Genomic DNA, 11,706 nt, shown 5'->3' on the forward strand with positions numbered 1-11,706 from the left:
CCCATTTTCTCTGCCTTCAGCTCTCTGCTTAGCTGTTTCTCCCAAGGAACTAACAATGTCGTGTGTCCCCAAGGGAATACGTTTAAGACAAGGATCCAAACCCCAGGTGAGTAATTCCACTGCTTGCCAGGACTGGGGTCAGTGGAGTCTGGGGCCCAGAACAAAAGCAAAAATGGTATAAAGAACACTGAGACCTGTAGGAGACCTGTAGTTACCTCCCTGGCTGTCAATTTCCTTTTCTGTCAAAATGGGGTAAGGGGGTGATATTCCTTGCCCCGTCTGCTTCATGGGACTGTTTGAGGCACATTAATAATAACAGCTAGCTGTAACCGGTTTGGCTCAATGGATAGAGCATCAGCCTGCGGACTGAAAGGTCCCAGGTTCGATTCCGGTCAAGGGCATGTACCTTGGTTGCGGGCACATCCCCAGTAGGGGGTGTGCAGGAGGCAACTGATCAATGTTTCTCTCCCACTGATGTTTCTAACTCTCTATCCCTCTCCCTTCCTCTCTGTAAAAAATCAATAAAATATAAAAAAAAAAAAGCCGAAACCGGTTTGGCTCAGTGGATAGAGCGTCGGCCTGCAGACTGAAAGGTCCCAGGTTCGATTCCGGTCAAGGGCATGTACCTGGGTTGCGGGCACATCCCCAGTAGGAGATGTGCAGGAGGCAGCTGATCGATGTTTCTCTCTCATCGATGTTTCTCTCTGTCTCTCTCCCTTCCTCTCTGTAAAAAATCAATAAAATATATTTAAAAAAAAATAAAAATAATAACAGCTAACATTACTGAGTGCCACCTCTGTGCCAGGTACTGTGTTGAGTGTCTTTCTTATCCTCACAGTTAGTCCTATGAAATAGGTAGACTATTTACCTCTTCCCCACCTTTTTCCCCCCCGCAAATGAGGAAACCAAGATTCATGGAATTAAGTTCCTTGCCCAAGTGCTCTAACTCTAAGTGACAGATCTGAAATTTGAAACTGGCTGCCTTTGAGCCCTTCAGTGCTGCAAGACCACAGCCTGGAGAATGTTTGTGAACTCTAAGGAATGATATAAGCCTTATACCTTTTTTGTACAAGAATGTACTGTATAAATATGCAGCTTGTTAAGATTGAGCCTGGAAGAAGGTGCCTGGTGGAGATAATTTTCCAAGGAGGCGGTTGAATAGATCAGATGGTTAGGATGGAAGGGCTGTTCCTACCCACCCTACAATTTTCTGGTTGGGAAAAGAGGGACAGTACACAGTCTGAGTGGCTCTTTTGTGAAAGAGAGTCCTGGGGCAGGTTGAGATGGGAGAGGAAGTTCCTTGTGTATCAAGCCAGAGCCACAACAGTCAGTTCAACACCCAGGCCTTCAGCAGAAGAGCATTGTGGCTGAGGTGATATGAAACTCTCTGACGGCGCGAAGGCAGGGAGCAGCTCCAGTTCTGTCAGACTTTCCAGGAAACTAGGGACACGCAGCCCAGAAAACAAGTGTGTGCAGGAGCCAGCCCCACCTGTGACCCCTTCGTCCCCTGCCTCTCTCTACCCTTGGGGTTTCAGCCACCCAGTTTCTACACTGCTCACTCTGTATGTACAGCCCGCTGCCTGGCTTCCCTGGCACCTCCCTTCCAGGCTCATTCTCTCTTCCACACACCAGAACTCTGTCTGCCGTGGCAGCTTCTTTGTTTACTTCCAGAGTTTGCAGGCCTGCCACTAGCCAAACACAACGAAGCCCAGCCAGGGAGGGCGAGGCTCCAAGCTCAGGCTGCCCCCTGCACAGGGCTCTTGCTTTAGGTCCTGACAACCCAGGTTTCAGGTCTAGAGAGAAGGGACACAAGATCTGCCCATAGCTGGGCAGGAATCCCCACTGTTGAAACAGCTTTGGCGAAGAGCCCTGGGAATCAAAGACTCGGCTGGAGAGAGGTAGGGAAAATGTTGAGGCCCCCTGGGTGGGAAACAGAGGCCTGGTTCTCCCTCTCTTCAGCCAGGCAGATTCTGGTCCTGAGCCCTTAGAATGAGGACTTGGGTGCCCACGTTGCCCTACCAGAGGGCTGTGCTCCCCTCCCAAGAGTTCATATGTCTCACGCCCCTCCCCAAAGATTCTAGTGGAGAAAGGGAAGTGGGCTTTTAGTCTGGGCAAAGCCCCAAGTAGGAAACATTGTCAGGATGTGTCTGGCATTGGACTGTCTGAGATTAGTAGGGAGGTTATTTATCTAATATGTAATTATGTGTTTATATCATGTATAATGTTAAGGGGAGGGGCTCTAGCTCTGTTTCTGGAGATGGGGTGAAGAGGTCGGAGGTGATAGGTGAGCAGTGCGTGTACTAAAGGTGCCAAGCAGGAGGCTAGCAGGGCCACAGACAAGTTCACGTGAGGAACAGTGATCAGTGTCAAAAAGGAGATGTCTCAATGGGAGAGGAGGGATCTCTAGCAGCCCAGGTTCCCCAGAGAGAACTAGAGGCCCCTTTAGATGGTGGTCAGTTCATTCTGTGAGTATGTGGGGGGGGTGGCGCGGAGCAGATACTAGTGATGTTTAGAGGAAATGAAATCCCCAATTTCCCTCACATTTAAGGAATTTCCCTCACATTTAGGGATCCATTTTAGAGACAATCAGTTTGACTAAGAATGCCGGAAAGAAAACCTAACTCTGTTGGCAGGCCACGGCGGAGCAGAGAGAGCTCCAGACCAACGGGCCTTTGGAAGGAACAGGAATGGGGTTAGAGGTAGCATTGGCCCCGCTCAGCCTGTACTCTCTGCCCCATTCTGCTTCAGTTTCCAGGACTGGAAGCAAGGACTGGGCCCTGGACACCGGGTGTATACGTGCGGCAACCCATCTCCCCTCCCTGGGCCAGTCATTCTTTGAGGGGTCACTGGGTCCCCTGGAGTAAATAAGAAGTTTGCCACAGCTTTAGGCACAGCTTTGCTTTTTATCTCATCAATGTACATTTTAATCTAACAGTCTAACAGCCCCACATTCCTCACCCCTGCCCAAGCCCTCTCCCCCTCTCCCCCGCCCCTGCCCAGTCAGCATCGCATCTGCATCAGGGGCAGAAAGTCACCAGGCACCATGTGATTCCAGGAGGGTGCAGCACCCGCGGCTGTCCCAAGAGGAGCACTCCCTGGAGAGTCCAGAGTCCAAGGAGGCCCAGGAAAGGAGAGGTTCGTGGGTTGAGTCTCATTGGAAAACCAGGTCTGCTGGGTCTCAGTCCCATTCAGATTCTGTCTCCCTGGGCATGTCCCTGCCAGTCAGAGCAGCAGAAGAGCAGAAATCCCAGACAGAGGGGCCTGTGGATCGAAAGGGGCCTGTAGCCCAAGTCCCACTCTGAGGGTGAGCGAGGCTGTTGGAATCCCCTTTCAGGCAGGCTGTAGAGATGCTCCTGGCTGCAGCTTCCCGACTGCTCTGTGACCCCACAAGTGCGAGGAGGGGCTCTTGAGACCAGCATCTTGGGGTTGCGCCACCAAGGAAGACAGAGGGCCAGTGCTGCTACCTGCAACCGCAAGACTCCACCACCATGTCCTCATACTGCTTATAGACCACGTTGTTGGCAGAGTCGATGAAGAGGATGCTGATGGGACTCAGCCGCGTGGGCACACAGCAGGTAGGTGGCGTGGACTCGGGGTCCATAGAGTTCATCAGGGTCTGGATGACTGCATGGTTCGTGGGCTCCAGGTGGGAGCGCAAGGGGAACTCACATAGCCCCTCACAGTGGAAGGCCTCATACTCAAGGGGTGCGATGATCCAGTCATCCCAGCCCATGTCCTTGAAATTGACATGCAGCGCCTTCCGACTGCAGCGGGCCTTGGGGTTCTTGCTGGGCCGCTTGCCCTGGCGTGTGGCCAGTGGAGCCCTCCGTTTTCGCCGCTGGCTGAACAGGTACTCATACACGGTCTTATCATCCTGGCCGGAGCGGGCCTTAATCTCATTAAAGAACAGATCCCGTTTCTTGGTGCGGCCGAACACCAGGAACAGGGCCTTCTCGTGAACCTGACGGGCAGCCCGGTCAAAGCCCAGGCCACGGAGGTCCACAGCCCGGCCCCGTTCCCAGGCCTCCAGCTCCAGGCACAGCTGGGCCGAGTTCTTAAAATTTCGGAAGAGCTTCCAGATGTCGAACACCTCCCAGCCAGATCCGTCCAGGCCTGGCACTGAGCGCACATCCAGCAAGGCTGCCGGCTGCCGGCCGCTGGGGCAGCTGGACAGCTTCAGCTGGGCAGCCCGCCCGCTACTGGGGGCCACTGGCTTGGCTGTGTCTGAGGGCTTCTTCCGCAAGATCCGCAGCTCGGCCCCTAGCAGCCCATCCTTCTCCAGGGCACTAATGTCAAACACGTACCTCTGCTTCCTGACCACGGGACCTCGGTCATCTAGAGAGAACACCCAGAAGTCATTCCCTGCAACCTCATCAAGAAAGCCAGTCACCTCTGCCTCAGGGGAGGGCCACGGCCCTCTCCCCTCTAGAGAGCTTTCTTTAACCTCTCCCCCACTCTGAGAGAGGCCAAGACCCAACCACTGAGAGCCTTTTTCAGAATAAGCAGCGTCCTACACAGCCTACCAAGGGTTGTTTATCTGTGGATGTGGCTGGGGTGATTTGAGTGGTTCTGGGTATTTGTGTCAGTCACTGTTCATATCAGAAATCCACCAGCTTCAGGATTGCCTTCCACCTACCTCTCTCCTATGTTATCTAATATGCTATCTCACTGGTGAAATAGGTTCGGTGGGCATTGTGATCACTCCTGTTTTCCCAGAGGGCGAACCTGAGGCTCAGAGAAGTTAGGTGACTTGCTCAGAGTCACCAGCTAGGAAAAAGCATTGTTGAAACACTAGCCTAGAATTTTTTAGGCTCAATCTGAAGCTGCTTCCACTACACCTTAAAGAAGATCTTAGTGGTCTCTTTTTTCAGATGTGGCACAGAGAGGGGGAGTGACTTGACTATAGTCACACAGTGAGTTAATAACAAAAGGGGTCTACAATCCAATTTCCCTGCTTCCCATTCTAATATTTTGTTGTGCATGTGTCTCACCCTGTTGGATGAATGAGTGTGTGTATGTGTGGAAGTTTGTGTGTATGACTGGGTTCATATGTGAGTAAAAAGGTGGCATATATAAGTGACATGTCAGGTGTATGTATGATTGGGCTTGTGTCAAAATTTAAAGGGCATATGTGTGTGTGTGTAAGAAGATTCCATGAATGTATATGTGTAAGAAGGTGTGTGTGCACATATATATATATATATGTGTGTGTGTGTGTGTGTGTGATTCAGCATGTATGTACAAAAATATAAGGCTGTGTGTATGTATAAGAAACTCGGTAGTATGTCTGAATCAGCATGCCCTCTTTCCTAAATACAAATTTGCCATTGGAAAGCATTCATATAATGCTCTAGAAGGTGACTAATTAGGCCTTTAAACTCCCCATCTCCCCCTCTCTGAGCTCCCTTAGTGCTGGGGGGCACAATGACTTACTTTACGAGCCCCCAAGGGGTCACAGCTTTCCCTGACTGGGCAGGCAGCCAGGTCACCTCCCCCACCTCAGCCAGACCTGCTGCCTCTGTGGCTCCCCCGCCCTCTGTCATTCCCCCACAGGCCAGCTCTAATGAGGAGCCTCTCCCACTCGCTGACCCCTCCCCCACTCTGCCAGCCAAAGTCCTAAGACTCAGAACCAGAGCGTATGAGCTTCCATCACACTTAGGGAGAAACTGAGGCCCTGAAAGGGGAAGAGACTTGCTGAGATCACACAGCAAGTTGAGAGGAAAAGCCAAGACAGTAATGCCAGATGGGCAGAGGGAGAAATGAGGAGAGCAGTTATTCTCCTGGGTTACTGATAAAAAGTATCTCTTTAGGACAGGACATGAAGTCTCATATTGAAGGGCTCTCAGAGATCACCCAGTCCAACCTTCCTATCCTTATACAGACGGGGAAACTGACCCGGAGGGGAGAAGGAGCTTTCCCAAGGTCACACTGTTAAACCCGAGGTCTGTTGTCCACTCCCAAACCCCATATATCTGAGTGTCATTCCAAGACTCTAAGATGCCTCAGTTACTGTCTTCACCTCTCCCACCTCCTCTGCCCCCTAATCTGAGGGCAAAGTTGCAGAGCCATGGGTAGCTAGAGATTAATTCCCCTGCCTTCTGAGAAAACTTACAAACCCCTGGAGCCTACCAAGTTTGGCCAATCCACATAGGAACAGAGCATGGCCTGGTGATCAAGAGTCTTAGAGTCTGGTCCCCAACTCTGCCACCAGCTGGCAGGTCTTGTCTCCCCTCTGGCCTTCAGTCATCCCCTCTGCACCTTGCAGGAACTGGGCTTGGTGACTCCCCAGGTGCCTCCAACTCGGACCTGCCAGCAACCCGGAACCTGTGTGAGATCGTCCCAGATACCAGCCCAGGCCAGGTGCACACTGGGTCTCCCACCAGTGCAGGGCCAGGGCTCTGAAGGGCCCCTCGGTGCATGCAGGTGCCCCTCCCTCTGAGCCGTGCCCCGGCCACCCCGCCCCCTCACCTTGCCCTTTGTCAATAAAGCTGGTGATGGTGTTGGCCAGGCCAGCCTCCAACTTCACGCTGCTGTTGCTTCCCTTCCTGTCAGCATCGGACAGCGTCCTGTACAGCGAGAGCATGTACTCGTGGGGCGTGATGGGGGGCGGGCGGAACGGCTCCTTGGGCTCTCGAGGGGCCCCAGGCTCCCTGGCCTTCTTCAGCAGGAAGGGGCTGGGGACAGCTCCTGCCTTTGGGGATACCTTACCCCCAGGAAGCTGTCCTTTTGGGGTCACAGTCCGCGTTGCAGCCTGCCTTGTCTGGGGAGGGTGTCCTGGCTTGGGTTCAGGGCCACCCGATCTGGGGGCCAGCTTTTTGGGTTCATCCTTCTTGGGCTGTGTCAGGCCTCCTGCCTGCCCGGTGCCCCCCTTTGCCCTGGCATTGGTGGCTCCCCCACCATAGCTGTGACCCCCTGGCCTGAATATATTCCGGGCCAGAGGGGGCCTCTCTTTGGCTTCTGCTTTGGCCAATCCTGGCCTGGTCCCCTGGGGTCTCTGGCCCAAGTCAGGGGCCCCCACAACAGTGCAGATAAATTCCAGGTCCAGCCAAGCCAGGTGCCAAAGCAAAAAAGTGAGGAATTTGGAGAGTCTCATCCTCTGGCCAGCCGCTGAATGACACCAAAGAGAACGGCGGCAGCAGCGAAGGTGCCTCTGGTTTGGCAGGAAAAACCATGAAAGGAGTGGACCCTCAAAAGCAGCGGCAGCAGCAGTAGCAGCAGCAGGAAAGGCTTTCTCCTCAGTCTGAGACTCTTTAAGTCTGCCGGGTGTGTGTTTGTATCCAGTCCCATAGTGGAAATGCTCTCGTATCCAGACGTGCACCGTCTCCAGTCAGCAGCTGAAAATAACTCGTTCTTGAAAGGAGAAAGCCGACCGCCCCCTTTCTCCTGCACAACTGACTGAGGGCTTGAAGGAGGCTTGTATAAGGCTGAGGGATTTTTCCAAGAAGGAAGAATGGCGTAATGCTGCCTGTGTGCTCCAGTTTTTTTTTTTTTTAAGTTTTGAATCCTTTCCAGTGAAAATACTTCACACACACACACACACACACACACACACGCCTGCAGGTGCTCAGAAAAATCTTTTACAAACCTGAACTCAGGAATTGGAAACGGAATTTCAACCCAAACCAATTTAATTACTCTCTGATGTCATGCTGTCTAAACTCATTTAAGTGCGATATATTTATGTGAAAAAAATCACCGCTGCCCTTTCGAGGCCATGGCTCACGGGGGCTCTTGGCACAGAGCCCCGAAGCGTGACTCTAGGCTTAGGGGGCCCCTCAGTCCATGGAACAGACTCAGGGGTCTTCACCTCCACCTCACAGGGCAGCCCACCCCACCCTCCTGAGGAGCGATGCTGAGGAATGAGCTCAAGGATCTTAAGCCCCCAAAACATGGGGAGTGTGGGTTTTCAGCTCAGTCCTTGGGGTGTTTTTAAAGCAGTTTCAACTCCTGCGTCTAGTCTGGGGCCTGATTTGTTGTTGGGGGGCAGCACAGATGGCAGCATTTACCCACCGTTTCTTTTATTTTAATAAACTTGTGGTGACCTAGAGACAGAAAATTATCAGTACCCACCACACCCCTCCCCCAAACGCCACTGACTGGATTCAGATGATCTCTTCAGGCATTGGAGGGCACTGCCACCCGGGAGCCCACTCCTTGGAGAGAGGTATGTCCAGGGTGTGCCTCACTACCACCCCAGGAAAGACAGTTTTGTTGGAAAGGACTGGTTGAGTCCAGAGGCAGCAGACCCAGCCTGGGGCAGCAGCGGCCCCTGCAGGAGGCTGGAAAAATGACTTCCCACATGATGGGTTTCTGGTAGCTCTGGGAGAAGTCTGAACTCCAGCTGGACTCATGTGGGAACGCTGTTCCCTTCACCTGGCATATCCTCCTTTCACTTCCACAACTGGAGGAAGTCCTCCTCATCCTGAGAAATTCACCCTGAAAATTCACCTCCTCTGGGAAGCCTTCCTGGATCCCCAGACAAAGCCAATGACCTCTTCTCGTACATTTCGCTACAACACATGTCACAATGTAAGAGGTGTGGCAGGGGTAGAAGCAGCAGTCAGGCAAGCTTCCTTCTTAATCTAAGATCCTTGGAGCCTGCCTAACAGAGAGCTGTTCACACTCTTAGGCAGTGATGGCGAACCTATGACACGCGTGTCAGAGGTGACACGCGAACTCATTTTTTTGGTTGATTTTTCTTTGTTAAATGGCATTTAAATATATAAAATAAATATCAAAAATAGAAGTCTTTGTTTTACTATGGTTGCAAATATCAAAAAATGTCTATATGTGACACGGCACCAGAGTTAAGTTAGGGTTTTTCAAAATGCTGACACGCCGAGCTCAAAAGGTTCGCCATCACTGCTCTAAGGTCACCAGACTGGTTTTCCAGCACAAGCTGACACACAGTAGAAGCAGCGCAGTGTTTGATGAATGGAAGATGAAACTCACAGCTGGGGTATCCAGGTGCCTGACCAGCCCTTTCGCTGTGATGCTCCTGGATCCTTGCTGCTCTTCAGAGCGCAGCAGCAGAACTTGGCCATTTCAAGCTTCATTTGGTGCTTCGAGGTCAGAAGCCCGGTGGAGCTCCCCCACCCCATCTCAAAGGACCGATGCACCACCAGGCACTCTTTGGGAAAAGCTTTGAGGAAGACGATCCCTCCTATTTCCCGGATTCACACTTGGCTTCCCTTTTGACTTGTCCCCACTTACGCAGTCATCTCTGGCATTCCTCCCTCCTCTCCATTCCCACTGCTTCCCTGTCCTCATCCTCCTCACTGTCTGTCCTACTATAAGTCCCCTATGACTGGCTTCCATGCCTTGAGGATATCTCTGTTCCAACCCTCCCTCTCTCTAAAACATACCCAATGAAGAGTGGCAACTCACGTGCCCTCTCCTCCAAGAAGCCTTCCCTCATCCGCCAGAAAACACACACTGCCGATTTGCCTTCGCACATTTTCTGTGCTCCTTTCCACTTTGGTAGCTCAAAGATATCCAGTTCTGCCCCGGCCCCTTGTCTCAAACACAGTTCATTTCTTCCACTCTGGGTACTTTTTTCATATTTTAAATATATTTTTATTGATTTCAGAGAGGAAGGGAGAGGGAGAGAGAGATAGAAACATCAATGATAAGAGAGAATCATTGATCGGCTGCCTCCTGCACGCCCCCTACCGCAACCCGGGGCATGTGCCCTTGACCAGAATCAAACCCAGGACCCTTCAGTCCGCAGGCCGACACTCTATCCACTGAGCCAAGCCAGCTAGGGCCATATATTTTTTTTAAATCATAACTTAATTCCTCATAACTGTAATAATTTATTTACATATCTGTCTCCCTCATTAGATTATGACTAGACTGTAGTATATTTATCTTTCAATTATTCCCAGCACTGGGCACAAGGCCCAGCACATAGCATATTCTCAGTATGTGTTGTATGGATGAATAAATCTCTAACTGGCCTTATATATGAAAGCCATCATTTTCTGCTTTAAGATGTAGTTATTTGTAGACGCACCCTGCCTTCCCTGCTGGACTCTGCGTTCCTTAAAGAGAGGGATTCTTGTCTTGCCACTGAGTAGGAACTTTGTAAGGTCGAGTGAGTGAATAAATGAAGGGATGAATGAATCAAGCACCAATATGCCCCTGCACCTGGTTTGATAAAGAGCAAGGGCTCCGGAACAAGAGGCCCGGTTGTGAATTCCAGTTCTGCTGTATGGTTTGCAGCGGTTCTCAACCTGTGGGTCGCGAACAATGAAAATACATCCTGCATATCAGATATTTACATTACGATTCATAACAGTAGCAAAATTACAGTTATGAAGTAGCAACGAAAATAATTTTATGGTTGGGGGTCACCACAACATGAGGAACTGTATTAAAGGGTCGCGGCACTAGGAAGGTTGAGAACCACTGCTTAGTGCATTGTGTGATCTTTGGAAACCTCTAAACCTGTCTGAAACTCTGAACAGGGATCATGACAGTACCTACTCACAGGGCTTTTATGGGGATTCAGTGAAATGAATCATAAAAAGTGATTAGCCTAGCGCCTGGGAAACATTAATAACAGCTACTATTTACTGAGCACGTACTCTAGTAAACTAGACTTGGGTCCTGGTATCCCACAGCATTTTTACCTTAGGATGAAGATATTGTTAGTCCCACATTTTGCAGATAAAGAAATTGAAGTTCAGAAAGGTTAAATTACTTTTTGAGCCTAATTCCTGCCTTGACACATTTTTTACCAAGGAATCCCAACCTAGCCTCTAGAAACACAAGAAGTAAAAAAAGGGTAGTGGGGCAATTGCGGTATTCTTGGCTTCCGGTCAAGGTCTCATCCAATGAGCTGGGACTTTGGGACATGGAGGACTCAGATCAGGGGCTATTGTTTGAAGACCAGGGGACCCCAGAGTGGGGTGGGAGCAGGGAGAGGGGACTCGGAGCTTACTTAGAAGGCCCTCTCCAGGGAGGAGCCCAGGAGACCGGCCTGGCTCTCACTATAAAGGTGACTAATCACTTCAGTCCCCTCTGGTAATTGCAACCAGATGCTGCCGCTGGCAGCGCTTCAGTCCCAACATGTTTAATTACTGGGACGTAGAGTCCCTCAGTCCCCCGTGTCCCCTTACCTCCCCCTCTCCTGTCAGCAATATTAATGTCAAACTTGAGGTAAAGGATGGGAGCCTTGGGAAGCCACTGGCATGGAAATAATCTTTACAGTCCCTTCTACCATGTAGAGCCTTTAACTCTTGTACATTTTTACCCATCCATTATCTCATTGGCATTCCACAAAACATTCTCTTAAGGCCGGTAGGCCAGAATATTATTATCCCCATTTCACAGATGAGCAAACAGTAAAATGAATAATAATAATAATAATAATCCGTTGTTTTCAAACATTTAGCAATTTTCGAAGTGGTTTTACATTCATTGTGCTGTCAGAACCTCCCCAGATCTCTTGGAATCAGCCCAGCACAGCACAGTGACTAAGAGCATAGGCTCCGGGATCAGACAACTCAGTTTGTGTCCTGGCTCTGCCACTTAGCAATTGGGTGACCTTGGGTATTCATTCATTTGTGTACTTAGTTATCCAGCAACTATATGGAAAGTGCAAAAAATATGGGGAGTCATGGCCCTGATCAAAGGATTTTTAACGAACGACAAGACGGCCGAGTGCGATCTCACATTAACGAATGAGACTTCGAACCACTC

The 11,706-nt window shown here is 50.7% G+C and overlaps 1 protein-coding gene and 1 pseudogene across 1 annotated transcript; one reads left to right on the forward strand and one right to left on the reverse strand.

Moving 5' to 3' along the window:
* Positions 1-2,883: 2,883 nt before the first annotated feature.
* GDF5 (growth differentiation factor 5) lies at positions 2,884-7,419 on the reverse strand. The gene is made up of 2 exons (XM_006089457.3): positions 6,469-7,419; positions 2,884-4,335 (listed from the first exon to the last, which is right to left on the reverse strand). Exons 1-2 carry the CDS (start codon positions 7,091-7,093, stop codon positions 3,461-3,463), a joined length of 1,500 nt encoding a protein of 499 aa, XP_006089519.1. The 5' UTR covers positions 7,094-7,419; the 3' UTR covers positions 2,884-3,460.
* Positions 7,420-8,934: 1,515 nt separating this feature from the next.
* LOC102423278 overlaps positions 8,935-11,706 on the forward strand; it is a 6,531-nt pseudogene continuing 3,759 nt past the window's right edge.

This window comes from Myotis lucifugus, unplaced genomic scaffold, assembly GCF_000147115.1.
Source record: "Myotis lucifugus unplaced genomic scaffold, Myoluc2.0 scaffold_60, whole genome shotgun sequence".
Lineage (NCBI taxonomy): Eukaryota > Metazoa > Chordata > Mammalia > Chiroptera > Vespertilionidae > Myotis > Myotis lucifugus.

Excerpts from the sequence above, each read along its gene's own strand:
- GDF5 (XM_006089457.3), bottom strand. The coding sequence starts at position 7,093 with ATGAGACTCTCCAAATTCCTCACTTTTTTGCTTTGGCACCTGGCTTGG. Across the intron at positions 4,336-6,468 it reads CTTTATTGACAAAGGGCAAG|ATGACCGAGGTCCCGTGGTC; the intron begins GTGAGGGGGCGG and ends TGTTCTCTCTAG.